This window comes from Cinclus cinclus, chromosome 14, assembly GCF_963662255.1.
Source record: "Cinclus cinclus chromosome 14, bCinCin1.1, whole genome shotgun sequence".
Taxonomy (NCBI): Eukaryota; Metazoa; Chordata; class Aves; order Passeriformes; family Cinclidae; genus Cinclus; species Cinclus cinclus.
The window spans coordinates 7,421,896-7,449,671 of record NC_085059.1 but is presented as its reverse complement, the minus strand read 5'-3'; the positions used below and the strand labels follow the sequence as shown (position 1 = coordinate 7,449,671).

Genomic DNA, 27,776 nt, shown 5'->3' with positions numbered 1-27,776 from the left:
ATGCAACACTGGAAAATGTTCTCAATATTTCTTGCTGTTTTAATTGTGAATTCATATGCACCTGTAGTAAGGCTCCCAACTTCCAATTCCACAAGCAAGCTGGAGATAGAGAGGAGGAGGGCTGCATTAGTGTTTCACCTTAGCAGCAGCTAGAAAAGTGTGAGACACTCGAACTGCTGTTGCCTGTACTCTGCCTGTGCTGTGAATAAATAGGTTGTCAATCTAGCACTTTAAGAAAGCACTTTATTCTTTTTTAACCTTGCTTCTTGACATTTTCCATTAAGCATACTGTAATGGAAAAGATGAGGAGAATTTCTCTACACACCAGGAATAGCAACCTGTCTGCTTAGCAGGAAGGGCCCTTTTCTGTGCGGTGACTGAGAGCTTCATCCCACACTGGATTGCTTCTTGAGATGCTGACAGCCCTTCCCTGTGTGGCTGTGGCTGCCTGGCTCTGGGAGAATTCCCCAGCCAGCCAGGAGGCAGCACACTGCTGAGTGTGGCTGCAGAATGAAGGAAGGCTCTGCCAAAGCACCAAGTGCTGGATGTGCTTCCTGCAGTGAGCCTGCCCAGCATAGGACATCTGTCCAGCTGTGCCTCTGAGCCTTGTCTGAGGCTCTGACAGCTCCTCAGGCAGGCACTTTGTCACCTTGTCCACTCTCCAAACCCCTTGATGGCCACCAAGCCCATGAGATCCTGTGTGTACACGTTTATCGGTAGCAATCGCTGCTCACATGCATCAGTAGGAAGATTTTAATAGAGATAGTGCAATTACTAAATATAAATATAAATACAAATATAAATATAAATATAAATATAAATATAAATATAAATATAAATATAAATATAAATATAAATATAAATATAAATATAAATATCATAATTATTTTTTTAGAAGAACACTCCTATTACTGCATCATAATGGAGCTCTGTTTTCTGGTTGGTCTAAGACACTAGAATGCTGTATAGAAATTTCTTTGAAGAAAGGCAAAACCAGAAATCCATATATGCATATAGGCGTGTACAGAAACATAACCATGCAAAATACCTAATTTGTTGTCCATTACTTAAAGCTGTTTCAAAGCTAATTCATCATTAACTTAATAGATCTTTTAAGGAAGATGTTATTGTCCAAGCACTTGGATCCTATTGTAGTGTACTGCTGTTCATTCCCTTCCTTCTGATATTTATGCTATTCAAACTCCAGGTCTGTCTTTGGAAGCTGCAGTTAAATAAGCTCTGTGGAGGTAGCATCGTGTTTCCTAGCAACACCATGTCTGTGGCAGTGATGCTGCCTTCCCTCTCTTCTCTAAACGCAAAGTCATGGCCATTAATCCCCAGCTGCACTTAAAACTTTTCAGGGATTTTGTGAGCTCCCTACTGTTCATGTTTTCATCTTGCTCATAGGCTGCAAGGCAGACTGCTTCAGTGATTTCATTCTCGTTGGTGCCTCGGTACAAAACCTACCGCGTGGGTATATTCACAATTGCTATTTGTTTTTCATTTAAAACAAATACTTTTTTCTACACCGTGATGCCTCCCCTCAAACATTATCATTTTGGTCATTCAAACAACCTGACAAATGAAAGAAATAAATTAAATGTCTTGAAAATCTATTACCTCTGCTGCAAAAGTAACTGATTTTTTTTAAGCTATGTAGTGGCAAAATAACTAAATTTAGCTGAAAGGGCCTTTTTTTTAATGCACAACAACGCTGAAATAAAACTTGTAAGACTTGTGTCTATCTGCTGACAGCATTCTGTGCATCATGAACTGAATAGTCTTTGACCTGTTGTGATACCAGCTGTGTGAGTTCCAGGGATACCACTTTGTTGTTTGGGAAACTCCTGCAGCATTGTGAGAATGAGTCTGGGGTCAGAGAAGCTGCTCTCTGACTTCACCTGGCTGCAGCAAAGGCAGCTGGGAGGAGCAGGAGAGACAAACTCAGAGCTGTGGGTTTCTGAACAGGTTTATGAAAGCACACACCTATTGTCAGGCAACACAGCCTTCTCCTCCTGTTCAGACTCACAAAGAGGTGCTGTGAGAGGTTGGCTGCAAGCCTCAAATCTTCTGTCACCCCACAGGCAAACAGTCATGCTTGTGTGGATGGGGTGTTTATACCAAATATATGGATACCAAGGCTGCAGTTTGGTTTTCTTACCGTTTTTCCATAATGAATGTTCGGTATTATCCAGTAGTGTCTCCTGAGACTCATTTACTTCCAGGAAAAAGGAGTTGAGGTATTCTATCACCTATGGACATTTGTTAGAACATGCAAGCAGCTTCACTAATTTATATTTTTGTTCCTAATTTGGCTCTTGCTATGCAATAAGACATGACATATTCGTAGTCAATTCAAAACATACATATTTGGGGGCACTCCTAATATGTTTTTCAGAAAGTCTAAGATATGACAACAAAATATAAGTAAACTTAGTGTTAAATAAGTAGGTATTGTAAAAGAACCATCAGTGAAGGAAAATGGTTTCAATATTATTTATTTAAACTTTATGTTTAGACACGTTTTGGAGGATGATGCAACACCCAGTACTAAAAGTCCCCTGAGCACTGATGAGCTTATTGAAGATGTTCTCCCTCATGTCTCCACACATACAGTGGGAAAAATAAGAGACAGATCATGTTCTGTCAGCAGACTGTCGTTTGTATCAGTTCATGGTCTGGATCTTTAGAGGGTTCTTAAAACATGCCTTACAGCTGGTAGGGCTCCCCCTCCCTTCGGCTTGAGCTAGATCCCCTTTTCTCCAGGGCGTCCCCTTCCTTTACCGAGTGTTCCCGCCGGCGGCAGGGCTGAGCCTTTTTGTCTGCACAGTAACACGGCCTGAGCGAGGGGGGTGGGAGTGCCCTGGGCTCACCTTGTCCGTTTGTCCTCCCAGATGGCTGCCCGGACCTGTGCAACGGCAACGGGAGGTGCACGCTGGGCCAGAACAGCTGGCAGTGCGTCTGCCAGAGCGGCTGGAGGGGACCGGGATGCAGCGTCGCCATGGAAACCGCCTGTGCCGACAGCAAGGATAACGAGGGAGGTGAGCGAAGCCTTTCGGGCGGCACGCACCGGCTGCGGGAGCCTTGTCCTGCGCAGGGGCTGTGCCTGGCACCGCTGCCGGCCGGCACATGTCTGTCCAGCGGAGGACAGGGACACAGGAGGCCGTGCGGGACACGCAGGGACCCCCGGCGGGAGGCTCGGTCCCAGCCGCGGGCTCCTGGGGCACCGGGCAGGCAGAGGAGTCCCTGTGCCCGTGTGCCCCTCGGAGCACCTGATGGAGCTGGTAGAACCGTGCTGACCTTGTCCTGTCCGTGCCGTGTCCCCTGAGCACAGCCCTGCCAGGCTGTCCCTTGGTGTCACTCAGCCCTTCCGAGCTGTCCCTTGGTGTCACACAGCCCTGCCGAGCTGTCCCTTGGTGTCACTCAGCCCTTCCGAACTGTCCCTTGGTGTCACTCAGCCCTGCCGAGCTGTCCCTTGGTGTCACACAGCCCTGCCGGGCTGTCCCTTGGTGTCACTCAGCCCTGCCGAGCTGTTCCTTGGTGTCACACAGCCCTGCCGGGCTGTCCCTTGGTGTCACTCAGCCCTTCCGAGCTGTCCCTTGGTGTCACACAGCCCTGCCGGGCTGTCCCTTGGTGTCACTCAGCCCTTCCGAGCTGTGCCTTGGTGTCACACAGCCCTGCCGAGCTGTCCCTTGGTGTCACACAGCCCTGCCGAGCTGTCCCTTGGTGTCACACAGCCCTGCCGGGCTGTCCCTTGGTGTCACTCAGCCCTTCCGAGCTGTGCCTTGGTGTCACACAGCCCTGCCGAGCTGTCCCTTGGTGTCACACTGCACAGTCCACATGCCAGGTCCTGCAGGGCTGGGTGAGATGTGCTCGATGGCATGCAGGGTAAGGGGCTGCCATCCCTGCTCTTTTCTCCCTGCCCTTTGTCAGGCATTTCACTATTAAATATAGGATGTGTCCTGTGTTTGCCTTCAAATATGAATTTTCTGGTTTTGTAGAGCCTTCCATGGTGGACTGAAAGCAGGTCTGAGATGCTGTGCTTTCTAAACAAGATTGTTTCATTTGCTTCTTCATTTAAAGAAATCTTTTTACTCCTTTCAATATAATGTCTTTAGTAAGTCACATAGATTCTTCTTCATGTGCTTCTGCTCTCTGTTATAAACCAAATATCCAACACAGCTTTCTTCCTTGAGACTCCTTCCCTTTTCTTTGTCCAGTAATTAATATAAAGAAAACATCCACTGTTGGCTGATTAATAAATATTTTATAAATGTATCTCCTAAAACTGCAGGGTAACATTGGGCTGTATCAGGGTTAAAATTGTCTGAGTGCTTTAATTTTACATAAGATTTATGGGTTTAGAAACTGTAAGTCCCAAACTGAGAAACAGGTGTGTTTAGTTTTGATTATATGATATTGACCACACCTGAATATCATAAACTAGTTTTAATTTGTAAACCTCTGTTAGTTCCTTGGTTTCATATGCTCAGTGCTTACAATAGTATTTTAGAAGTTCTAAAGCTAATTCAGTTTCAAAGAACTAGAACTTGCTTTATAGCTGTTACTGATTTGTAAAGAGCAGAATCTGTCAGAGTACATTAACTTGCATGTAAGAGTACAACAAAACCCACTAAACTGGTGTTAATATTCAGTGTAAGAAACTAAAAGGTAAAATGCTTAGGTTTGCAGTTTTTACATGCTTTGAAGGTTATAAAGGGAAATTTGAAAACGGATGTATTATTAGAATTTCCTCAAAGAAGGGAAAGAGGTGATATGTTATTAGAAAAACTGGAATAAGAGGTTTATTTATCTATCCAGGACATTATTTTGCACTTGTAAAACAGACAGGCAAGCAGGGGAGAAAATGACCGGTGACACTATTCAGCTGCTCATCCTAATGAAAAATTGTAGATTTGTAAAACTTATTCAAGGAAGGCAAACAGGAGTTCATCAGAGGGAAAGAATACAGGCAGAATTGCCATACAACAGATACAAAATATTATGAATTGATAATGAAAGCAGAATTGTATCTTCTGTTTTATCATGCAAGTTGCATGGATTTTGGTTTACCGTAGTAAAGCACATGAAAGAAAATTAGCTTGTCTAGCTGAAGGCTGGAAAGGTTTTGGGGAGAACTCTTCAGATGTTCTGAGTGTTTGCATTTTAAGTAATTTTTTTCCAGAGACTAGAGAGGTTACTGGTCACTGGTTCTTGTGAGTGTAAATAGTTTGAAAATTTGAGCTTGATCCAAGATCCAGACAACCTGAGAAGTCCCTTTGTCCCCCATGCTTTCACATGGGGATTTTTGATAAAGGTGAAAATTAGTATCTTCTGACCCTTTGCTCAGAACTTTAATTCAGTGATCATTCTTGCTCTTAATAGTCTCATCCTTATTAATTCCCATGGAATGTTTGTATAAGGGAGCTCAGGTGCTGTTCAACAGCTGCTGTTTCTTCTCAAGCTGGCCAGGCATTCCTGAAAAACCAGAGACACTTTGAGCCAGGCTGTGTTTGCTACACACAGCTCCCTACAGGCTGTGCCACTGCAGCGCTCGCAGTCTCCCTCCTGCCTTGGTGGTTTATGCTGCTGCAGTTTGCTTGATTTTATTTTGGGGTTCAGATTTCTCTGAGATGTCATGGGGTCCTGTCCCATGTGTGCTGGGAGGACAGAGCCATTGTCCTGACCACCAGCTTGTTGAATTCACAAGAGCTACAACAAAACTCTAAAACTAATATAATGTTAATCATTTCATGATTAATATCTCAGAATGCAGTCCTGCCTTTGCCTAAGATGTGCTGCTCTGTACATGTCTGGTTCACTGCACACCTGGCCAGGAATCTGTCCTGTGACCTCTGTGTTTATAGGAGAGTTTGCAGGAATGGAGAGTCTGGAAGGGATGTGTGTTCCATGCTTCAAGCTCCACCTTTATGTAATTGTGACTCTGTATATAAAGGAACAGATGAAATTAAGTTTTCTCATTAGACAAAGCTGAAAAGTGTACTATGGGAATCAATATTAAAGATCCAGCTAGTTACCAGAAACCCAAGTTTCACATAAAATGCAAGTTTATTGGAAGTAAAAGAAATTGCCTCTCTTACCAGTCACTCTTTTCATTTGAAACTCAGCTGAGTTTATTTGCAGCAAAGTGTTGAACTCATTTGCTGCTCCATTACCAACATTGCTCAGTTAACATAAGCAAGTAGTTCTGGGGTAGTACAGAACACACAAGCTGTTCTTTTGGAAGGCAGTAGGGTAGCTAAAAATACTATTTTTTCTCTTTTTTTTTTTTTTTCCTAAATGAGCTCTTGTCTGGACAGTTGAGCCTCCTTCCTTTCTGTCCATCACGGCATGTTGTTAAAATACAATTCCTTCAGCATGTCTCTGAAAGGGAACTATCATTTCCTCTCCTCTGTGGAAGCAGATTTAACATATTTTGGAGCTTTTTCCCTGTTCAGCCATTCTTATTGCAATTGTATCTCACAATCAGATTCAAAGGCCTTGGGCCAAGTCTTCATTTTATGGATGTCAAGGAGAGCATTGCCACTGACTCCAGAGGGTTTCGCATTTGTCCTGCTTTGTCTTATTATCTGCCACAACGCAACCTCCATACCATAGTTCAAAAAGGGAAAAATGAAATATTATACTTAATACTTTCTTTCCATTTTAGATTAATGTCCTTTAGTTGGTTTATTCGTAGATGAGGAAGATGAGCCCCCCTCTTTTAGACTTACAAATCTTTATTTTAAATGAGATGTCAGAGAGGATTACTGGCATAAATAAAATGTGATTCCAGAGCAGCAAGAGGAGACAGTCTCCAAAGCTACTTTCTCCTCTTAGGGCTGTTCAGTGTGAATGATATGAGGTAACACTGGGAAATTCACCTGCTTTTTTCCTTACCATCAGGGCTTAAGTAGGTCTTTATCCTGGAACTGCCCAAGGGCAGGTTAGAGGGGCTTGGAGCAACCTGGAAGAGTGGAAAGTGTCCCTGCCCATGGCAGGGGGTGGGGCTGGATGAGCTTTAGGGTCCCTTCCAACCCAAACCAGCCTGTGGTTCTGTGATTCCTTAAGAACCTGGTTAGGGTTTCTATGGTGCATAGGCTACTTTGCTGGGAAAAAAAACTTGAAAGCCTCTTATTTCTCTTTTTGGGGTTTTTGAGGGTTTTTTGGGTTTGGTTTTTTTTTTTTTTTTCCATTTCTCTTTAAGGAGGAAGCCTAACTGAAAAGCAAGGGGATTCTGGCATTGACTCACTTTTAAGATCTCTCTAAATTGAGAAAAATTTAGTGCTTAGGAAAGTGTTTCTGTTTTCCAAACCATGTTTGGATTACATAATTTGCTCACTGTGGCTGCTTCTAAAGCTAATATCTTCCCTTAATCAGTCCCTCAGTAATCTAATCATTAAGCATCTTTTGGAGGGATTAGAAATAGCTTTATTTTAAGACCTATAATTGTGATTACAATATATAATCCCCCTAATAGACACGTATAACCCATCTAATTCACCATGGCTTTATTTTAGGCAATTAAGGCATTATTGATGGTATTTTGAGGAATGGGAGAGGATATGCTACTTTCTACATTCCTATTTTTTTGGAACATTGCAAAAGGAAATCACTACTGTGGCTGTTCATACCCATCATTTTGCAGTAACTATTTTATAATAATTTGCTTGTTCCTAAATAGAAAAATGTTTTTAGTATCTCAAAACAGTTTCCTTGAATTACATATGTTTAACTAAATTTCACCTTAGACTTTGCAGCACCTCCAGGTGCATGAGACAGTGGGATACCCAGCAAAACTCAAATGTCTTTCCTAAAGTATAGTTTCACTAAATGTCAGATGCAGTTGATATCCATCATATTTGAGGAATCTTCGTCCTGAGTGACTTGGGATAATTTGGGAGAAAGATTTAAGAATCCTAAATCCTCTGCTCCTCTGCAGAGGCAGCCTTGGCATAAGCCCATGATGCCCACTGGGACTGCTCTTTCTAGGATTTCTTTTTTCTTTCTTTCTTTCTTTCTTTCTTTCTTTCTTTCTTTCTTTCTTTCTTTCTTTCTTTCTTTCTTTCTTTCTTTCTTTTCTTTTCTTTTCTTTTCTTTCTTTTCTTTCTTTTCTTTCTTTTCTTTCTTTCTTTTCTTTCTTTCTTTTCTTTCTTTCTTTCTTCTACCTTTTGCATCTGTTCAAATTTACTCATTTTTATAGTCTTTATTGGCAAGATAGTTAAAATATGTAATCTCAGAGAAAGAAAAAAGAGGAAATAAGCAAAAGTTTTGCTAAATTTATTTTGTATTTGATCAGGGTGGAGAGGATAGGTGCAGGCAGGTTAAATTTTTTAAAAAAAGAAAAGCTTAAAGGCAATCACTGCTATCACTTCCCAGATCACATTTCTCCTCACAATGTAATTATCTGGACTAAAATTGGTAGGAGAAGGAGAGGAAGCAAGCCATAGCAATATAGAGTATTAAGCCAAATAGAAATGAGGAATTTCTTATTTGTTATGCAAAGTGGCACATTATTTTTAAAATATATTTTAATTTCTTTTCCACTTGGCTTTCAAAAGAGAGATATGCATCTCTCAGAGGGCAAATTTTGCCCTTCAGTTTGCTACTCTATATCTTTAACCCCACCAGGAAGTACAGTTGGTGGTAATTCTGTTTGGCACAATACATTAAAGATAATGAATTAGGGAAAGCCAACTATCTGCTCCAGTATGAAATCTCCTCAATTCACAAGAAAAAGGCATTTCTAGTGAAGTTCATTGTCAGGACGGTGCACTTGACTGATTGAAAGTCTGTTTATTTGAGTTGTCTTAGAAAACTCATCTCTGAAATTAGACAGAAGGAAAATAGAAAGAAAAGAGAAGTGTCTTCCTGCAATAAACATTTAGAAAAAAATTGCTTTTAGAAAATTACAAATCCTGTGACTTGATACTGCATCAGGCTTGTGACATTTAAGATAATACAAGTATTTCACAGCACAAAAGCAAATCATGTAATTTAGCTTGCCTCAACAAGCATTGCCTCAGCGGGGGTCTCTAATTTAGCACAGACAAAAGATTTTATGAAGTTCTCAATATAAATACCCAGAATACTCTTGGCACAGAAAATACCTTCCTGCTGCCTGTACAATAGTCAGTTGTGGAACATTAAATGCAATCAGGAGCTGAAATCTGTAGTGGATGGGGGCCAGAGTGAGTCACGTGGGCTCAGTTATAAAATCTGTATCAAAAGTAGGCACTCAAAGTTTGACAAGAGCTAATGAGTGTGCTTGTATGTGATTGTGTTACAGCTTCACGTCAGCCTCTAATCGCCTTCACACACATCAGCCAGCTTAGCCTTCCCCATCCCTCCCGGGATGTGGTACTGCAGTAACTCACTCTCACAACTGAGGAGAAGCAAAAGCAAGAAGCTCAGAGCCTGCAAATTCCATGGTTTGGAAAGGCACCAGGATCCTTGTAGGTGTCCATGTACACTGAAGATGGGCAAACTTTTTTTTTTTTTGAGGTTGTTCTGACCTTACAGCGCTTTGGATCAGCCTGGCTCTGAGCAAGGAGTGGTTTGGAGTTGGAGCATCAATTATCTGAGGGACCCCCAAGCTGGAGCTGGAGCTGAAGCTGCAGTGGGTTCCTGCAGCTGGTGCTCTCAGGAATGAGGCTTTTCCTGCCTGCCAGAGCTGCGGGCAGCGCAGGGATCCTGCGTGGGCCAGGGAAGTGGGGCTGCTGCTTCACCACTCTCATCTTCCAGGGTACTTGAAAACCTCATTGGGGAGGTTTTTGGGTATTTGAAGGCACGACCAATCTCCAGGTTCATTTTACTTTATCACGACTTGGGATTTGCAATCCAGCTTGTCCTGATAGGCAGGTTGGGTTACAAAAATGCTCTGTTGTGCTCATAGTTAGATAAAAAAGCCAGTGTTGTCATGGATGTCTTGATAGTTTACAGGGCTGGAGCAGAAATAGAAGCATTCCCTTTCTTGTTAGCACCAGGAACTTCTGAGGAATTATTTTGAATGATACATGACAATATAGATAACAGTAATTAGATCAAACTACAAAAGTGTGAAAATTTGGGTTAAATATTAGATAAACTTCCTGGTAATAAGATATACTGGGCTGTGGCATAGCCTGCCTGTGGAAGCAGTTTTCCAAGCAATTTTAGAGCTCAATTAATATATTTCTGTGTTGGCAGAGAAGGCCTACTCCTTTGATAATCTGATAGAGCATCTCTAATTCTTTCACCTTGGGTATATTAATACTGCACATAATTAAAATCGGTTCATGATAAATTAACTAATTTGCCCTTAGAGTGATCAAAGACCCTTTTGCCCTCAGGGTTTGTAGTAGCTGCTGTTCCCCCCCGCTCCCCACCTCCATTTTAATCATCAGTCTGAAATGTTTATTGGAAAAAGAAAAAAATTCCAGGAATTAGGCTCTGAAAGTCTCCAGCTCCTGCAGCTAGTGAAGTGTAAGGATGCCCTCTGCTGAGCATGGGCTCAGGAGTTTTGGGTTGGAAATAGAATTGTCCCTTGCTGGGTACAGAAAGCATTGGCTCAGCAAGTTGGATGTCAGGTCAAAGTTCACTTATTCCGATGTGCATTGTGAATTGAACCTGAAGCACAACCTGCAGGTATTTGAAGAAGTGGGAAAACTGTAGATAATTTACTCATTGGAATTTAAAAGCCCTAATAGCTCAAGCATCAACTTTCTGCAGAAAGGTGTAGCACCTTTCCAGTTCTGCAATCCAGTAGCCCAGATATGGTGAGAAATATATTCAGTGATACTGGAACACTGATGCTGAGAGGTTCTAAATATATTAGAATACTAATGTGGTAAAATATATCACTATTCCTCCGAGAGCTTTTTTAGTCCTTCTAATGATGGTCAAGATGAACACAATAATAAGGCACTCATAAATATGACATGCATGAATAGGTTAATCTACTTTCAAGTATTTCTTTGAAATTATCTCTATGCCGTGTAGTGAAGTGTGCCAAAAAGTTTGTGGAACAGTTCACAGAAAGTTGAGAAATGTGTGGATCCATTAGCCAAGTGAACTCTTCAAGAGGGATACCATGTCACTTGCTTAATTTCTGAAAAGATTTGGGAATTCAGAAAAGCCACGAAAGCAATGGAGAGCTAATCCTGCGCTGCCAGTTTAAATCAAATTAAAATTTTCTATTTCTTTCATCTCAGTTAAGGCTAAGTTAGGACTTGTGTTGGTCTCAAATTGTTGGAGGAGGTTCAGCACCACCTAAGCTCCTTCCAGTCTTCTCCCCTTAGCGTGCACAGTATCAGAGAGGTCACTGCCCACTTGAAACTCAGCTGTGTGTGCCATGAAAAGCAGCAATATTTTGGTGGAGTGAGTGGTGAGGGTTTGTCATTGAATTAAACATATAAATAATTCAACATACCTGAGGAAATTTGGAAGATGACAAGCTCTGAAATATATATTAAAACCCAAAGTACTGAATTCTAATTAAAATTTATGCTAATAGCAGAAATTTCTTTCACAGAAGGTACTTCTTTTCTAGCTCTGGTTTTAATCAGCTGAGCCTAATGCAAATAAATTATTCTTTAGCAATTTGCTTCATATATAACACTCCAGTATGGCTAGGGAAATGGGCTGAGAGAAACCTCATGAAGTGCAAGGTCCTGCACCTGAGGAGGAAAAACCCCAGGCACAAATGTGTGCTAGGAGACACTTCTTTGTCCAGTGACTGAGCACTGGAGCAGGGTGCCCAGTGAAGCTGTGGGGTTTCCATCCTTGAAGACATTTCAGAAGTTGTATGGGCAACCTGGGCAACCAGCATCTGGTAGCCTTGCTTGAGCAGGGGGCCAGACCTGATCACCTCCAGAGGTCCTGGCCAATCTCAGCCATTCTGTGATAATAGTCCAGATAGCAAATCAGGAAAACATGAGCTAAAACGAGATGTATTCTGACAATAACCACTGCTCTTTCGTGCGTGGAGTCAGAGATTTCAGAGCAGCAAAGTCAATAAGAGCAGCAGCTGTGGATGTGAGCAGCACAGTGGTGTCTAAGCCTTTGATACTGAGCAGCAGTGCCCAGGGCCTTGCTGTGTGTGTTGAAGAGACCCAGACCTCACTGCTGCTGTTGCAACAAGCTGCATCAGCTAGTTCACATAAGGTAAAAAACATCCTACATCCTGAATCTTGCCATCTGAGAATAAATTACTACAGGGGAATATAGCCATTTAAGTAATAATGGTCTAAAAAGTAAATTGTGTTATGCTGTATGCCTGGCTTTTCTAAATATTAAGTATCTGAAAGCATCTGAGTCTGACTTCACAGAACTGCAGCAAAACCTTCTTACATGGAAGAATACAGGCAGGTTTTTCCCTGCTGTTGAATGGAGATGTTTCCAGCCTCCCAGGTCCTGAACTGGCAATTCAGAGCAGTTTGATTGCCTGCTTGATTGTTTGTGAGATAACGGTGAGATTGGCAGTGGCAGGGTAATTTACTGAAGATTGCAATGTCAGACAATATCCAAGGGGGCTCGTGAGCATAAAGATGTGATTCACATGACTGACAGGAGCCTGAGGGATGGATATGCCCATTCCAGGTTCATGGTGTCATCACAAGTGTTTGGCTACAGCATCCCATAATCAGCTGCATGATGAGGTCATTACAGGCAGAACTTATGCTCACCTCTAATAACAGGTACAGCCAAAATATGATGCAGCTTGAATAGGTAAATGTAAATTTGTCAGAGGGAGTAATTTATGTCCTGTGCTTTGCCTCTGTTATTTCTGGTGTGCTGATAGGATTTCTGTGCCCGGTGGTCATCTAAGCAACAGATCTGAGTGGGCTAAACAGTGGGCAAAGCTCAGTTCATAGTTGTAGACATCTCACAGACTGGGAAAGAAGCTGAGAAATTCTCAGAGCTTAATAGGAAAACTACCTTGAGTTATACCCTGAAGCTAATAATGTCCTCAGAATGATTATATAAATTGGGGAGAAAATGAACTGTAGCAAAACAGAAAGTTCCTTCAACCTCTTTGGAAAGGATTCCAAGACGAATGGAGCTCTTAATGTGAATTGGCCAGTGACCTTAAAGCAGCATATAGCTCTCACAACAGGGTACTTTTTCTGTCTGAAATCTCCTTAGAGGCCTGAATGAAACATTATCAGCATACCTTGGCAATTTTGTTTTTAAATCAGGTCAGGCACAGTCATTTCAGGTGCACCCAGCAGGTTGGAAATACAATGCTAATTGTAAAATAAGAAAGTTTTTTATGTTTTTAGAATTTTTTTTTTTCCTTTAGGTTGATGTTTTTCCAGTTATCACTGTGCTGGTCTGTTGTGCACTTGAGAATCCTGAAAATGCATGAGTCATGATGTTAACCTGAGGTACTTTTGTCTGCTTCCATACTGGAATGCTCTCTTGTGTATGATATTCAGGGTATGCCCAGGCCGTCTTTGTAGTCAAAAATCAGATTGATACACCTTGCAAAGTTTTACACACATAAGTAGATTGCAGGTTGAACTCCTGATTCTTGCCAGAGTAGATGAACAGATGTTTCTAAATTGTTAGAGATTATAATATTTTAAAGCAAATGGTTATTAATTTCTAAATCATAGTAGAACTCCATTGAGAGAACATATTTCAGTTAAATTATGATACTAAATGAAGAGATAATGATAGAATGATTGATGAAGAGACGATGATTGTTATTTATCTAAGTATACAGATTGATCTCCCCCTTGATTCCCTTTTAATTTCTGGTGTTAAAATTCTGTTTTTTCTTAAAAATGAATCCTAAGAAATATTCTTGATGGAAAACATAATCTGTAATATGATGACTGAAGCCACCAACTTTGTGACTGATCCTTCCTTATCCAAGTATGCACACAAATTGTGAGCCAGGTGTCCATGGGGGGTAGGACTTCCAGCAGCCCTTCCCTGGGAACTGCCAAAATGGCTACAGTGGAGTTTGTATTTTATTTCAGTAATAGTAATTTCATCATCCCCATCTCCTCTCAGCTCCTCAAGTGGAACAAATTAAATCAAACAGAATAATTCTCAAGACAAAAAAATTTAAAAAAAATTTAAAAAAAACCAAGCAAATAACCTAAACAAAAATCCTTTATTCCTTCCACTTCTTTTTGCCTCATTTCAGCCCTTGACAGGTTTCTTGGGATTTATCCTCATCTAACCCTGGTTTACATTAACTGTAGTGTTTTTTAAGCAGCGTGCTCTAAAGCATCATCCTCATGGCACTATTGGCTGACACCCGGTTTAGGGCACAGGGATGGTATAAGAGTGAACTTATAAAAACAACCTGTTTTTCCCAGCGCCTTTCCGTGGGCATTATTGCTGCACAGCTCCGTGCTGGATCTCGGTGCCTGTTTACCTTTCAGATGGCCTGGTGGACTGCCTGGACCCCGACTGCTGCCTGCAGGCCACCTGCCAGAGCAGCCTGCTGTGCCGGGGCTCGCGGGACCCACTGGACATCATCCAGCAGAACCACGCCGGCGCTGCCGCCGTCACATCCTTCTACGACCGCATCAAGCTGCTCGTGGGGAAGGACAGCACCCACATCATCCCCGGAGAAAACCCCTTCAACAGCAGGTGAGAAAACCCCTGCAGCAGCAGCTCAGAGAACTCCTTCAACCCCAGCAGGTAGCAGCTGGGAACGTGACACCGGGTCTCTGTGGTTGCTGAACGGGAGAATTTCTGCCAGTGATTTTATCCGTGTTTTAACAGGAGGTGCTTGCAGGTTCTTCGTCTCGGGCATCGATCACACTGAGGCCACGCTGTTGCAGTTTATGATGTGGCCTCTATTTTATAACACTGAGTTTTATTAGCATTTTAACATTCTGGCGGTGCCCAGAAGAAGGTTTCTTCCACTGAATAGGAGCTGCTGAGGTTTGTATTTCATGAAGACTGCAGTCTATAGAAAGGCAAAACACAAACTAGTTTCCAGTTAATTTTTAATGTAGTGCCATTAACACAAATTTCAGTAATGGAATAGCATTTCAAATAATTTTAAAGATCCATCAATTTATGGATTTTTATTGCTTATTCCTTACATAAAATGATTTTACTTGCAGCATTGATCCACCTGACTAGGTTTTCTTTTTCTTCTTGTTGTTTTTCTTTTTCTATGCTTGGTTTCTGGGATTATTAATTATATATTTACAATTAATCTAAATGCCAGCACATCATTAATTAATATTTGATGTCATTGTATGCTTACAAGAAGATTGGCATTTATCAATATTATATAAAGATGTCTCCAAGGAAAGATGCTAATAAATTGATGAGTATATTAATTATGTTTGTATCACCAAAGCTGAAACTGAAGAAAGTGTTTCATTTGAGATAACACCCAAAAGATTGCACTTCATTACAGGAAACTGTTTTCTCAGTCAGGATCACATTACAGACTTAGTGACTGATGTGAATCGTGTCCCTAAATATTTGTCTGTGAAAAGAGGATCATAATGTTTCTGGATACACCAGGCAGGTGTATTCTACTTACCCCTATGCTGCACACAGTCATTACTCCAATATTCCATCAGGAAACCCCTGTTGAATCCTACTCTATGTAGGATTTTATGCTATAAATAATGCAGATAATAATACAGATTTTATGCTATTCTCTAAAATACTGCATGCATACACACACGGAGTTGTTCAAAAACAGAAAAAAATGGTTCTGTTTTCACATAAATTTGTGGTGATTTTTCTTTTTTAATCCTGTAAGTGTTTAAGGCCAGGTTGGAAGGGGATTGGAGCAGCCTGATCTAGTGGAAGATGACCCTGCCTGTGACAGGGGGTTGGAGCAAAATTATCTTTAAGGTCCCTTCAAACCCATTCTATGATTCTATGAATTAGTGCTCTAGACTAAACAGAAGCTGAGCATTTCCATCCTGAGGCCCCTTTACAAAAAAAATCCTCATTGGAAACTTGAGATATATTTTTTTTAATGTTCCTCGTGGTAGGAGTCTTAGTTCTGTTATATTCATCTGAGCTACACGGAAGATGTTAACGTATCTTTGCAAATGACCCATTAATGATGTTAAAAGTGGCCTTCACCTCTAAGTTTTGAAGGTACTTCTGATAATTCTATGGCTCAGCTGTTATTTTGGTAACAATTTTAGGCAAATCTAATGTATAGTGTCAAATTGTAAGTTCTAGAACTAATGGGTTCATTTTTTAGGAGTTCCACAAAGTGCAGCTCCCAACTTTTCCATATAATGAAGCTGCCATAGTCTCAAAACATAGTTCCCGTGTTTGTAAGCTGTTTGCTTAGCTCAATCTGTCACATCATTGAAAGACTTGAAAAAGTGAGACAAATAATGGTTTGGGTTTTTTTTCCAGACTTAGTATAAGAAAAGAAAGTTATTTCCTACTCTATTGCTAAAGCAATAAATAACAAAATTTATTTGTTGCAAAAATAAGTAAATCTCAATTATTTTTTTTCTGTGCAGAAACAAGATGAAATTCAGTTTTCAAGGAAAAAGAAGCTACTTGTTTTTGCACATTTAAATTCCTTGGTTAAAAAAAAATAATTCTTGCGTCAGTTCAATTTGTCTGTTACACTTCTAAAAGATTACCAAAGAAAGGTGATTGTATGTGTGACTGTTAGTCAAAACATTGCTTCTTATAAATCCATATTTTAGCTACATTTTAGCTTATTCTAATATCCACTGTGCTCCTCATTTAGAATTTTAGACATAAAAAGGAATATTACTGATCAAAATATTTTTATTCAAATTACTTCCTGAAATATTAAAATTGAATGTAGAAAAAATTAAGTCATGGGCATTATTAGTTTTCTTCTGCCCTCTGACAATTTCTTTCTAAATCTACTTTCTGCACAGTTTCCCTGGAGAAGCTTGAGTGACTTTTTCCCTGCAACTATTTCTGTGTGTTTGTCACATAAAATAAGCAAAATGAATAATGCCAAGACAATTATCTTGGTCCAATGTGTTCCTAAGCAGATTTTTCTCAACAGGTTTCAATTTCTATTAAATTCTATATTCTGTTACAAAATGTTGATTTTTGCAAATTAAAATTGGACCTGAAGGGTCAAAAAGCACTTGAAAGTCCTAAAAGAAAAGTAACAGCAATGGCTCATTTTTTATTAATTAGCTTTTTTTGAATGTTATATTGAAGAAATATTTCACAATTTGGAATAAAAATATGATGAAAAAGTTGTTAAATAGCCAATATAAGACAGTTAGAAATGTACTTCACATCCCCTGAGCATGTCAGAGTCGGCAGAAAAGACCTACAAACAATCCCTGTGTGACTGAGGAAAGAAGCTCCCAGAGCCCAGCTGGATTTGCAGTGTCCAGCAAAGCCCAGCCCAGGTTAATCCCGCTGTCCAGCTCAGCCTGGGGCCAGACATTGGTTCAAGGTGCTGTGCCTGGAGCCTGCTGAGCTTCAGGAGCGTCCCAGTCCTGCTGGGAAGGGGCCCTTCATTCCCTGTCTGTCAGCAGGGCAGAGTTGGTGGCTCATGCTAGAAGCACAGACTGATGAATATGTAAATCCCTCCACCCATGACTACAGAAACGCATAATTTTACAGTCCCTGAGATTATGGGTTAAGAGGACTTCACTCTCTCCCTGTTTTCACCTTGTCCAGTTTTCACATTTCCAGTGCAGCAACGGAAGCCATCTACAAAGAGCTTTTCCTTTTCCACTGCCCTTTTACCAAACAGCTTCCCCCCTCCCCAGCCTGCTTCTCTCAGGGTACAGGGAAGGTGGAAGGGAAAAGAGCCAGGGGCTAGGAACTCCTCTCCAGCTGGGAGCAGCAGCACTTTGTGCCTGCTGTGCACTTAGCAGCAGCAAAGCACTTGCCAAAGAGAAAAAACTGACTGTGCCTCTTAGAGGAATAGCTCGTCTTCATCTCCCTTAGGTTAAACAAAGCTGCTTATCCTGCTGGCCAAAGAAGTCCTTTGTCTTGCCTGCGTGTAAAGCTGGACTTTAAACCAAATCTTCCTCTTGGCAAAGTGCAAGCAAGGGTTCCGAATCAGGCAGGAATGCAGTGTACAAATATCAGTCATCCTCTGAGATGGGGGAATTTGAACCTTGACGTGAAGAATTGGTCGTATAAAACAGAAATGTGGCATTGCACCATGTTTGTCAAGGGTGTCAGGCACTCACAGGCATGGCTTTGTGCCCTGTAGGAAGGTTTTGGAGTTTCAGTGTGGCTGCAGGGGCACAGCTTTGGTCTGGCTGAATGTGAGGGAGCTTTGTACTCTGCAAAGCCTCGTTGGTCGATGAGGCAAACCCTTGTTAGGCAAGAAAAACACTGGTTGCCATTTTGTGTGCACTTCTCACTGTACACACAAGCACGTTCGTGATTTAGGTGTGTAGAGGAAGCTGGGCAACATGTGGTCCCTCAGTATTCTAAAAACCTTTGGAGTAAACTGTATTTAGAGCAAATGATGTACAAGTGTTCCACTACTTCACTTATAAACAACGTAACTCCACTTTTGTAATTGGCTTTAATACCTTTAATTCTTTTTCAGTCTTGTGTCTCTCATAAGAGGCCAAGTGGTGACTACAGATGGGACTCCTCTAGTTGGGGTCAACGTGTCGTTTGTCAAGTATCCAAAGTACGGCTACACCATCACTCGTCAGGATGGCACGTGAGTGTCCCTGCTCCACTGACCCCTGTTTGCTGTGGAGTGTCTTTGCTGAGTAACAGATGGTGTGATCTAATGGAACCATGTGGTACCAGGCATTGCCTTCTTCCCAGGGCAAAGAGCTATTAAGTAAACACAAAAGTAATTTTTCACACAGCATTTTGAATACTAACTGCATGTAAATATGAACAGGCTGACTTCTGATAATGACGTGTTAGCAGGCAGACTCCTTTCAAATAAACTGCTCTGTATCTTTGAAAACATTTGTGGGCTACAGCAATATCCAGCTGAGACAAGAAATATTTTATTTTAAAATGCAGAGCAGGCTAGCACTTCTAGGAAAAAAAGAAAGCATCATTATAGAATGGTATATTTTGTTAGAATTTCCCTTCTGCTTCTCTTTGCTTTTGAAGATACTCTCTCTTTTGAGTTTCTTCATGGTAGAATGTAATCAACAGATTCTAATTGAATATATTTAGACAATCTCCTGCTGTGCAAAAAAGTGCTTTTCCCCCCTTGTATCAGCTTATTTGAAATGCACACAAATTCAGATAAACAAAAGTCAGTGTGTCATGGTTTATCTGGTTTACTGGCTGTGGTAACTAAAACAGTCTATCTGACATACACATTGTAAACATTTGCCATTTTATCTTGATCTTGCATAAATACAATGGAATTTATATAATTAATAAAAATCAACTGAACTCCAGGGAGTATTTAAGTTCCATATTTTCCAGAATAGTAATCTGTTATAATAAAGTGTAATATTGATTTCAATGGTTTAAAATTGCAGTAAATGGTGGGCTGAACTATATTTAAATCTGCATAGATTACTGATGTCATTGAGTAATTTGTTACATTGCCAGCATTTACACAGAGCAACTGATACCTGTTTCTGTTGTCAGAACAACCTGGAAGCATTTCTCATTTAAGCCAGGTTTCAAATGCCTGTGCAGCTCCACATGATGTGATTGTGTAGGGGACTGGGAGTAAACACCTAATTTCTCTGAAAAATGATAGATCAATTATCTCAGGAACAGGAATTCTTACTTGCAGAACACTTCTCATTACTATTCTCTTACTGCCATATGTCCCATTCTATGTTTGATGGACAGGATCTCTTAGGAAAGGGATAATTCAGTGTCCAGCTCATAATGCACTTGGCTTCTCTGCTGTTTCTATATAAAGGTGACTTGTAATAGTTTGCTTGTTGGGTATTTTTAAAATTATTTAATACAGAATTTATAGTACTATCGGAATGAGCTTTGTCCAGGTGACTTCAAATCGTTGCTTGCCTTGGCTGGTTTTCAGCTGTTTAGTTGCCAGAGGTTCACATCTCATTATTGATCATTGGAACCATGACATTTAAAACATAATCATGGTCTGCTCACTCTCCCCACCTCTGGTGGTGTGGGGAGAGAATCATAAGGGTGAAAGTAAGAAAAATCTTGCATTGAGATAAAAACAGTTCAATAATTGGAATAATAATTACAAAAAATGTAGTGAAAAGGAAAATAACAGAAAGATAAATTAATTCCCAACCAGGTTCTGAGCAGCTTTCCCCCTAGTTTATATAATGAGAATGGTACTGTATGATCTGGGATATCCCTTGATTCAGTTAGGGTCAACTTTTCCAACTGTGTCCCCTCCCAGCCTCCATTCTGCTCCCTGGTGGGATGGGGTGAGGAGGAGGAAAGGCCCTGACTCTATGTAAGCACTGCTCTGCTGTAATAAAAGCATCCCTGTGTTATCAACATTATTCTCGTCCTGAATCCAAAACTCAGCACTTCTCCAGCTACTAGGAAGAAAATTAGCTCTATCCCAACCAAAACCAGACAAATACCCATCACTGTTGGTATGCCTCTATAGCTGTCTCCATTAGCCAGGAATGTTATTACTGGAATTACTCAGTCTTGTCACTTCTAAAGGCCACACTTTTCTAGGTTTGACTTGGTTGCAAATGGTGGAGCATCCCTGACACTGCACTTTGAACGGGCCCCGTTTATGAGCCAGGAAAGGACAGTGTGGCTGCCATGGAACAGCTTCTATGCCATGGACACACTTGTGATGAAGACAGAGGAGAACTCCATTCCCAGCTGTGATCTCAGTGGGTTTGTCCGTCCTGACCCAGTCATCATTTCATCACCACTTTCAACTTTCTTTAGTGACGCTCCCAGCCGCAATCCCATTGTGCCAGAAACCCAGGTAAGAGCAGTGTGAGTGAAAAGGGTGTAGAAATCAGTGATCAGGTGACAGTTCTGACGTGAGCACAGGGCCACCATGTATCCCCTACAATTGCTACAGCAAATGTCTCTGCAGAGCTGCATTTGTTCTGACAAGTACCGGGTTTTCTAATGAGGGCTGCCGGAGATATCCCAGGTTTATGTCACCCAGACACATTTATCTTTGGTCACCTTGCACCCTCCCATTATCATATAACATATCAACTGTATCTGTGTATTTCAGTTGTCAGCTTAGGTGTTTCAAGAGAATTTTGCAAAGGCTTGGCATGTGGTGCTGACCACAGACTGTTTCCTTATTTCTTACTCAGGACAAAGGCAAGCTCTTGCTGCTATTTTTTCACTGCTGTATTCAGTTAGGCTTTATACTGTTAGTGGAAGTTGTGGGTTCTTATGATATTTCTTGCATTTCCCTCACATAAAGCTTGCAGTAAAAATGCTTGTGCTTATTTGCCCTTTTGCCAGCAGTGGGCTTTTAAAAAGATGTGTACGTAGACACCAAATAATTATTTGTCAGAAATGTCAGCTGAACTGTGTTGCTTTGAGTATGTCCACTCCCAGTAAGAGAAAGACATAAGCTCATAAGAGTACACAAGGTGATAATTTTTTAAAAAAATCATTAATGTGAAGTGTTTGTTCTCTTTCCTACCCAGGTTCTTCATGAAGAAATTGAGATCCCTGGCTCTAGTATAAAACTCAGCTACCTGAGTTCCCGCACTGCTGGATACAAATCCTTACTGAAGATCATCATGACTCAGACACTTGTGCCACTGAATCTGATCAAAGTTCATTTGATGGTAGCAGTAGAAGGTCATTTGTTCCAAAAATCATTTCAGGCATCTCCCAACTTGGCATATACATTTATCTGGGACAAAACAGATGCCTATGGTCAGAAGGTTTATGGGTTGTCAGATGCTGTAGGTAAGTCAGCATATACAAGATCCAAAACTTTCCAAGTAACACTTATAATTCTAAATAAGAAGACTGCAAACATCCTTATGAGGGAGAAAATGTAGACTGAACAGTTCTTGTCTCCCTGACACAATTTATCTTTGTATTATGGTTCTTTTACACATTAAAGATCACATTCAAAGGGTCTGAACTCCATCAACATGCTTGGGTTTCCTGCTCAGTGCCTGACTTAGAAGATTTAGACCGGGCGATGGGGAAAACTGGCCACAGAACTTAGGTGAAACCTAATCCATCATTATCATTTTATTTTCTTCAGTTGTAAAGTGATCCTCATGCTGGACTGGCTGGCAGTCTGCAGTGCATTTGGGTTTTCACACATGCCCTTATTGTAGTCTCTTGTGGTGTAACACATTTGAAATGAAAATGCTGTTCTTCTAATGCTGTTCAGTCTTGTAGTTCTACAGCTATTTTTAGTTAGCTTGGTTCTAGTGGGTGGGAAGAAGAGTGATCATCATAATATTTTTCTGTTTTCATTGACTATCTGAATAATTTTGATACAGCAGTGTTAAAAATGAGCATTAGAGCTGTGCCAGTGTGGAAAGAACAGCTTTTAAAAAAAATTAATTATTCTCTATATTTTCTAAATTCTTCTTTACTATAACTTTTCTCTCATGTTATTGCATGGGATATTGCTTTCCTGTGTAATGCTTACAGTGCAATTGTGCTTAAATTTCATTGCCCTTTGCTATATGGTGTATAAAATGAATGCATTAAATAAATGCTGTGAACATCTGGCAACTTAAGAATTTATCTTGTCCTGCTATCTGATATTTTTAATTATTCAATATAATTTTGCTATATTTAAAAATTTTATTTCTCAGTCTCCCCTCAGCAAACCCATAACTTCCCAGGGTGAGCTATTAAAATAGGAGTGATTAGATCCCTGCAGAATACACGTGAATGAAGTTTCAAATTTGTGTCTAGTCAAAGATATGAATATAATATCGTAGAATAAAAGTGAGGAATATAATCAGTCCATCTTCTTGAGGGGGCTGGGGGGCTGGAATGCTCAATGACTTGAATGTGCTCTGGACATTTAATTCAGTGTTTGTTCAGCAAGTATATTAGATTTTATTTTATTTCAGTGTCTGTGGGTTTTGAATATGAGACTTGCCCAAGTCTCATTTTATGGGAGAAGAGGACAGCACTTCTGCAAGGATTTGAATTGGATCCTTCAAACTTAGGAGGATGGTCTCTGGATAAACATCATGTACTTAATGTCAAGAGTGGTGAGTTAGTTCATTCCCTGTGTTTGCAGTCCTGTGGAATTTTTATTTGCCGTTATACTTACACTTTCAAAAATGCAATTACTCCACTCTTTTTGTTTCATCTTTAGCTCAGTAAGGTATGAGGCATATTTCAGTTGTCATAAAATTTTTGTAGAATTTCAACACATTTCTTACTGTTCTGCACAGCTTGAATTTCTTAAAGTATTAATCTTTATCCTCTACTCTGTTTTTTTATTATTTCCCTGTAATATTTTTCTGTCATCCCTGTTTTTCTCATGTTAACCAAATCTGTTCTGGTTCCTTCTGCTTGACCTCCTTTTGCCCCTAATTTGAGATGGAGCTTTCAAGGCATACGAGTCTGTAACAAGATACTGAGTCTCCTTTGTCTTTCTCACTAGTCACCTGTTTGTATTTCCTCTTTTTTTTTTTGTCTTTCCATATCCTAAGCTGAATGTTTGTGATCGTTTTATTTTACCAGCAATTCTTTGGAAGCTGGATGCTCAGCATACATTTTATTTCTTCCCTGCAAAGTGTTGTGTGCAGCCGTCCTGTTATTTTAGCCATCCTTTGTTATTTTACCAAATAACAAAGTGCATTTCTACTTAATAAATCTAAAGTGTTGTTCAGCATTGGCAAGATCAGGCTATTTGAACTTACTTGCAGTGGATCCACATTTGGTAGTACATGCCAACAGAGAATGTTGCCACTAGTGGGGAACATTTATGTTAGGGTCATACAACTTCATTCCCACAAGAAAATGAGGCTGAAAGTTTCCAGCCAGATTTCCACAGTTTTTGATGACACAGAATATGGTCAAACTGTCAGAAAATCCACTCCCTTCTTGGAGCAGGGCTCTGCTCTTTGAACAAATATTTTGAAGATAAATCCTATCTTGAAGGTATTTTCTTAAAGTCTAATAGAGATCTGTACCACCAGCTTCCCTCTTGCCTTTCATCACTGATCCTTAGCAGCCCTTCTGGGAGTTTTATCTTTCTCCTATCTTTTCATTTTCTGAGCTATCATCTTCTCTGGTGCCTCCATTTCTCATTTTTCATTTTCTATTAAAAAAGTGTGAAGGACTGAGAGGTGGAAAGAGAACGGTAAGGTTGGCACAGAATTCCAAACAAAACATGATACAGGAAACTAGAGTGAGACACAAATAAGGAACAGCTCTCTCCACGCACTCAGAAAGCATCTAAACCACAGTCCCAGGCCAGAGCTGTGTGGCAGGGTTTTCTTTCATAATGAATACCAAAGGACTCTGAGTGTAGGTTTGGGTCTGTGGCTGTGTATGTGTGTGGGTTTGAACACTGAATAAATTACACCTTTATTTTTACTCCAGCAAAATCCTTCTGCTCCTTTTGCATCATTGAAAAACTAAACACTGGAGTCCCGTCATTGTACAGTTCTTAAAAGCAGCTGTTGAAAAGAAAACAGCCTGAAGTCCCCTGCAATGAATAGTGGTAATAACCACTTCTTGTCCTCTCTGTCCTTAGGTATATTGCACAAAGGCAACGGAGAAAATCAGTTTCTCACTCAGCAGCCCGCTGTGATCACCAGCATTATGGGGAACGGGCGCCGCAGAAGCATATCCTGTCCGAGCTGCAATGGTCTGGCAGAAGGAAATAAGCTCTTGGCCCCTGTAGCACTGGCAGTGGGTATTGATGGAAGTCTCTTTGTTGGGGATTTTAACTATATTCGGCGTATCTTCCCCTCCAGGAATGTCACGAGCATACTGGAGCTGAGGTAAGGCTTAACCTCAGCACTTTGCTTCTGGAGCCTGTGCTCAAATCAGCCTTTACCATTACTTTTTATAATTTTGGAAAACATTGTCACTTTCAACCTATTTAAATTCCAGTGGAGAAATGGGGCACAGAAATGCATAGTTCAAAGTCTGTAACTTACCAGAGCAGTGACTAAAGTGAAGGACTTAAGAGTACAAATTAACTTGTACAGAAAGGACAAACCATCTCTTTCTGTCTCGTTAGTGGTCACTGAATCAGTCGTCCCTCAGTGCATCTTTTGGTTTTGTTTGAAAAGTCTGGAATTGACTGCCCTTAGGTACTGAGCCACAGTGACAGGCAAAGGTGTAACAGTCTTGTGAGGTCAGAGGGAAGGTTCTTGTGCCAGTGGTTTTGAGATCCACTTTCACATTTCTTTGCCATGCTTGTGAGTCTATTTCTGTAGGTTGACAAGTACAGTTCAGGTTGACATACAGTCATCTTGAATCATCAGAACTCTTTTCAAGATTGTAATTTTTTTATCCCTGTCCCGTGCCCCCCTCCAACCTTAAGATTTGATCACTTGGTAGGGAAGGCATGAGTGTAGAATGTACCACTTCACCCATTTCTGTTCCATCTCCTTTTTTCATTCTTCTAGGAGAGGCAAAAGGTATTGCTTCAAACCCTAACTCATGTAACTGGACCTTATACTTACAGCACTACTGAGTATTTGCAGAAAAATGAGGGAAAATTGCATGCCCTGGCTGTCTGCTGCCCCTCCTGGAGCCCACTCAGGCACTAGCAATGGTGCTCCTGGAAATTGGATATAGCTGCAAAGTCCATTGAGTGAATTTAGGTCACAAGTATTTTTTTAATGATATGACCAATAACCAATTCCTCAGCTTCCACAGTTAGTTTTTAATTAGTGGCAAAAAGTGCAAAATGATTGGAGTGTTAAAGAATAGGAGGCCTAGCTCTATTTTACACCTCTCTTCAATTCATGTCATTCTGTTGATGTCACTATTGTGAATTCTGATTCTATAGAAAAGAAAAGAGATCTGATTCAGGCCAATTCAACTCTGAAATCACTCTCTGACACCTACCTCATACACCATCAGGCTGCCTCATTATATTTTATTTTCTTTTTAAAAGTCATGGATCATCCAGTGCTTTCTGCTAGCAGCTCAGTTTAAACCACAGAAGGTAGCTGGCATGGAAGTGTGACCTGCTATAAATATTTATATCAATATGCACTGTAACTGCATTATATAGAACATACTAATTATTTTTTTTCTAAGTTGTTCAGATCTTTTTAGCTTTCTAGTAAATAGTACTACAGCTTTACAGGTGAAGAGAAACCTTATCAGATTAGGATACTTCTTATAATGCATTTTTATGCACCTGACTTACCAATATCAGCCAGTGACAGTTTCTTAGCCTACCTTATGTTTGAAAATGTTGCCTCAAAATTTATAACAGTATCAGTGTGAGTACTTTGCTTTCTTTCTCTCTGAGAGGGATTGAGAGGGAACTTGGGTTTTCATCATGTGTGAGGGAAAATTGGAAAGGACATCAGTAAAGAAATAGAAGATGGATTTTTATCTGCTGTTGTCCACTTCCTCCTTTTTGAAAATCTGTTTTCCATAGCATAGGTTCTTTATTTTCTGTTATAACTTGAAGCAATTAACCATGAAGCTGATGCACTGTGAGTGCTGTTGGACAGCTGCAAAGGACTTGATGTACAGATTTTCTAGGATTTATAGACTTTAGGATTACATTAGGATGTCTTCTACCCCCCGTTCCTCTAAAGGGAATTAAGGTCCATTCCAGCAAACATAATCTACAGCAGCAATTATGATTCATTGCTCATCTTGAAATCTGCATGAGTTACATGGGTAAGAGTTTGAAGATTTGAGCCATTTAAGTGTGAACGGGAGCAGAGTCTTCAGCTCATATCAAGTAGTTCGTATTACATTGCAACCAGTACGTCCACAAGTATTACAAACCAAATACATCACCTTGTTTAGATTTCACAGCTGATGTAATTTTGGCTTCACATAAGCTCCTGTAAATCTGCAGTGCCTTTTAAATGTCAGAATATCCCAGTGTGCATATTTCCTTTGCACTGTCCTTTGTGAAGGTGCCTGGTTGGAATGGCCAGCAGGAATTTGGACTCCAGTGTTGCATGTGGGACTTTACACTGGGGCTGCAAGGTGGGGGCTGTGCCTGGAGTGCTGCAGCTCAGGAGTCACAAACTTCCTTGCTCTGTTCAGTGCATATTCCTAAATGGAAATTACATCAACACAGTGAAATGCTGTGTGAGTGGGGAATGTGTTCATTTTCTTGTGGGAAGTAGAGAGCACTTTTCCTTTAGCTTTTGTCTGGGCAGTAAGCTGTGGATCAGTTAATGCTGTTTATCTCCCATTGTACAGTACCTTACTGCTCGCTTAGAAGGGCCATTTTTACCTTAACATTGGCTTTGATAGGCTTAAACAGATACAAAGCAACATCCAAACTTGCTTTAAGCAATTATTTTAGAGACTGGGAGGAGAAAAAAAACCAAACTGCATAGTAAAAATTTGTCTACAAATAGCCTGTTGGAAAACTCCTTTGATTAAAGAGGTTGTCTCCAACTGACAGACAATATCCCAGACTAGTGCTTCCCCCTGCCCAGTCCTGTATTCAGAGAACTGCCAGTTTCTCTCAGTCCTAGCCCCCAAGCTACACGTATTTCCATGTGAAAATGCTTTCAGTGGTTCAGAAAGTTTCCTAAATATGAGGGGAGGGGGGTGGGGGCAGGGGTATCCTATAGGGAATTAGCTTGCAGCTCTATCCCTCGCAGTCACTCTTCATCTGTAAACTAAGCTAAGGCTAGTGCTGAAAAGAGATAACTTCTCCTGTGTCCTTTTGTAAAATAAAACAAATACTATGTTTGCTTTACCATCTATTCTTCAGCTAACTGTTTGTTCTTTTTTCTTCTGTTCCCTTTCTATAA

General features: G+C 40.6%; 1 protein-coding gene across 5 annotated transcripts in view; it reads left to right on the top strand.

Moving 5' to 3' along the window:
- The window catches only part of TENM2 (teneurin transmembrane protein 2), a 480,855-nt gene that overhangs the window by 425,227 nt on the left and 27,852 nt on the right, over nucleotides 1-27,776 (top strand). For all 5 annotated transcript variants that reach the window (XM_062502010.1, XM_062502009.1, XM_062502008.1 and 2 more), the window contains 7 exons: nucleotides 2,895-3,041; nucleotides 14,379-14,589; nucleotides 18,503-18,622; nucleotides 20,563-20,824; nucleotides 21,513-21,780; nucleotides 22,917-23,060; nucleotides 24,557-24,806. In XM_062502010.1, coding sequence (XP_062357994.1) covers nucleotides 2,895-3,041; nucleotides 14,379-14,589; nucleotides 18,503-18,622; nucleotides 20,563-20,824; nucleotides 21,513-21,780; nucleotides 22,917-23,060; nucleotides 24,557-24,806 — 1,402 coding nt within the window. The remainder of the gene's footprint in view (nucleotides 1-2,894; nucleotides 3,042-14,378; nucleotides 14,590-18,502; nucleotides 18,623-20,562; nucleotides 20,825-21,512; nucleotides 21,781-22,916; nucleotides 23,061-24,556; nucleotides 24,807-27,776) is intronic.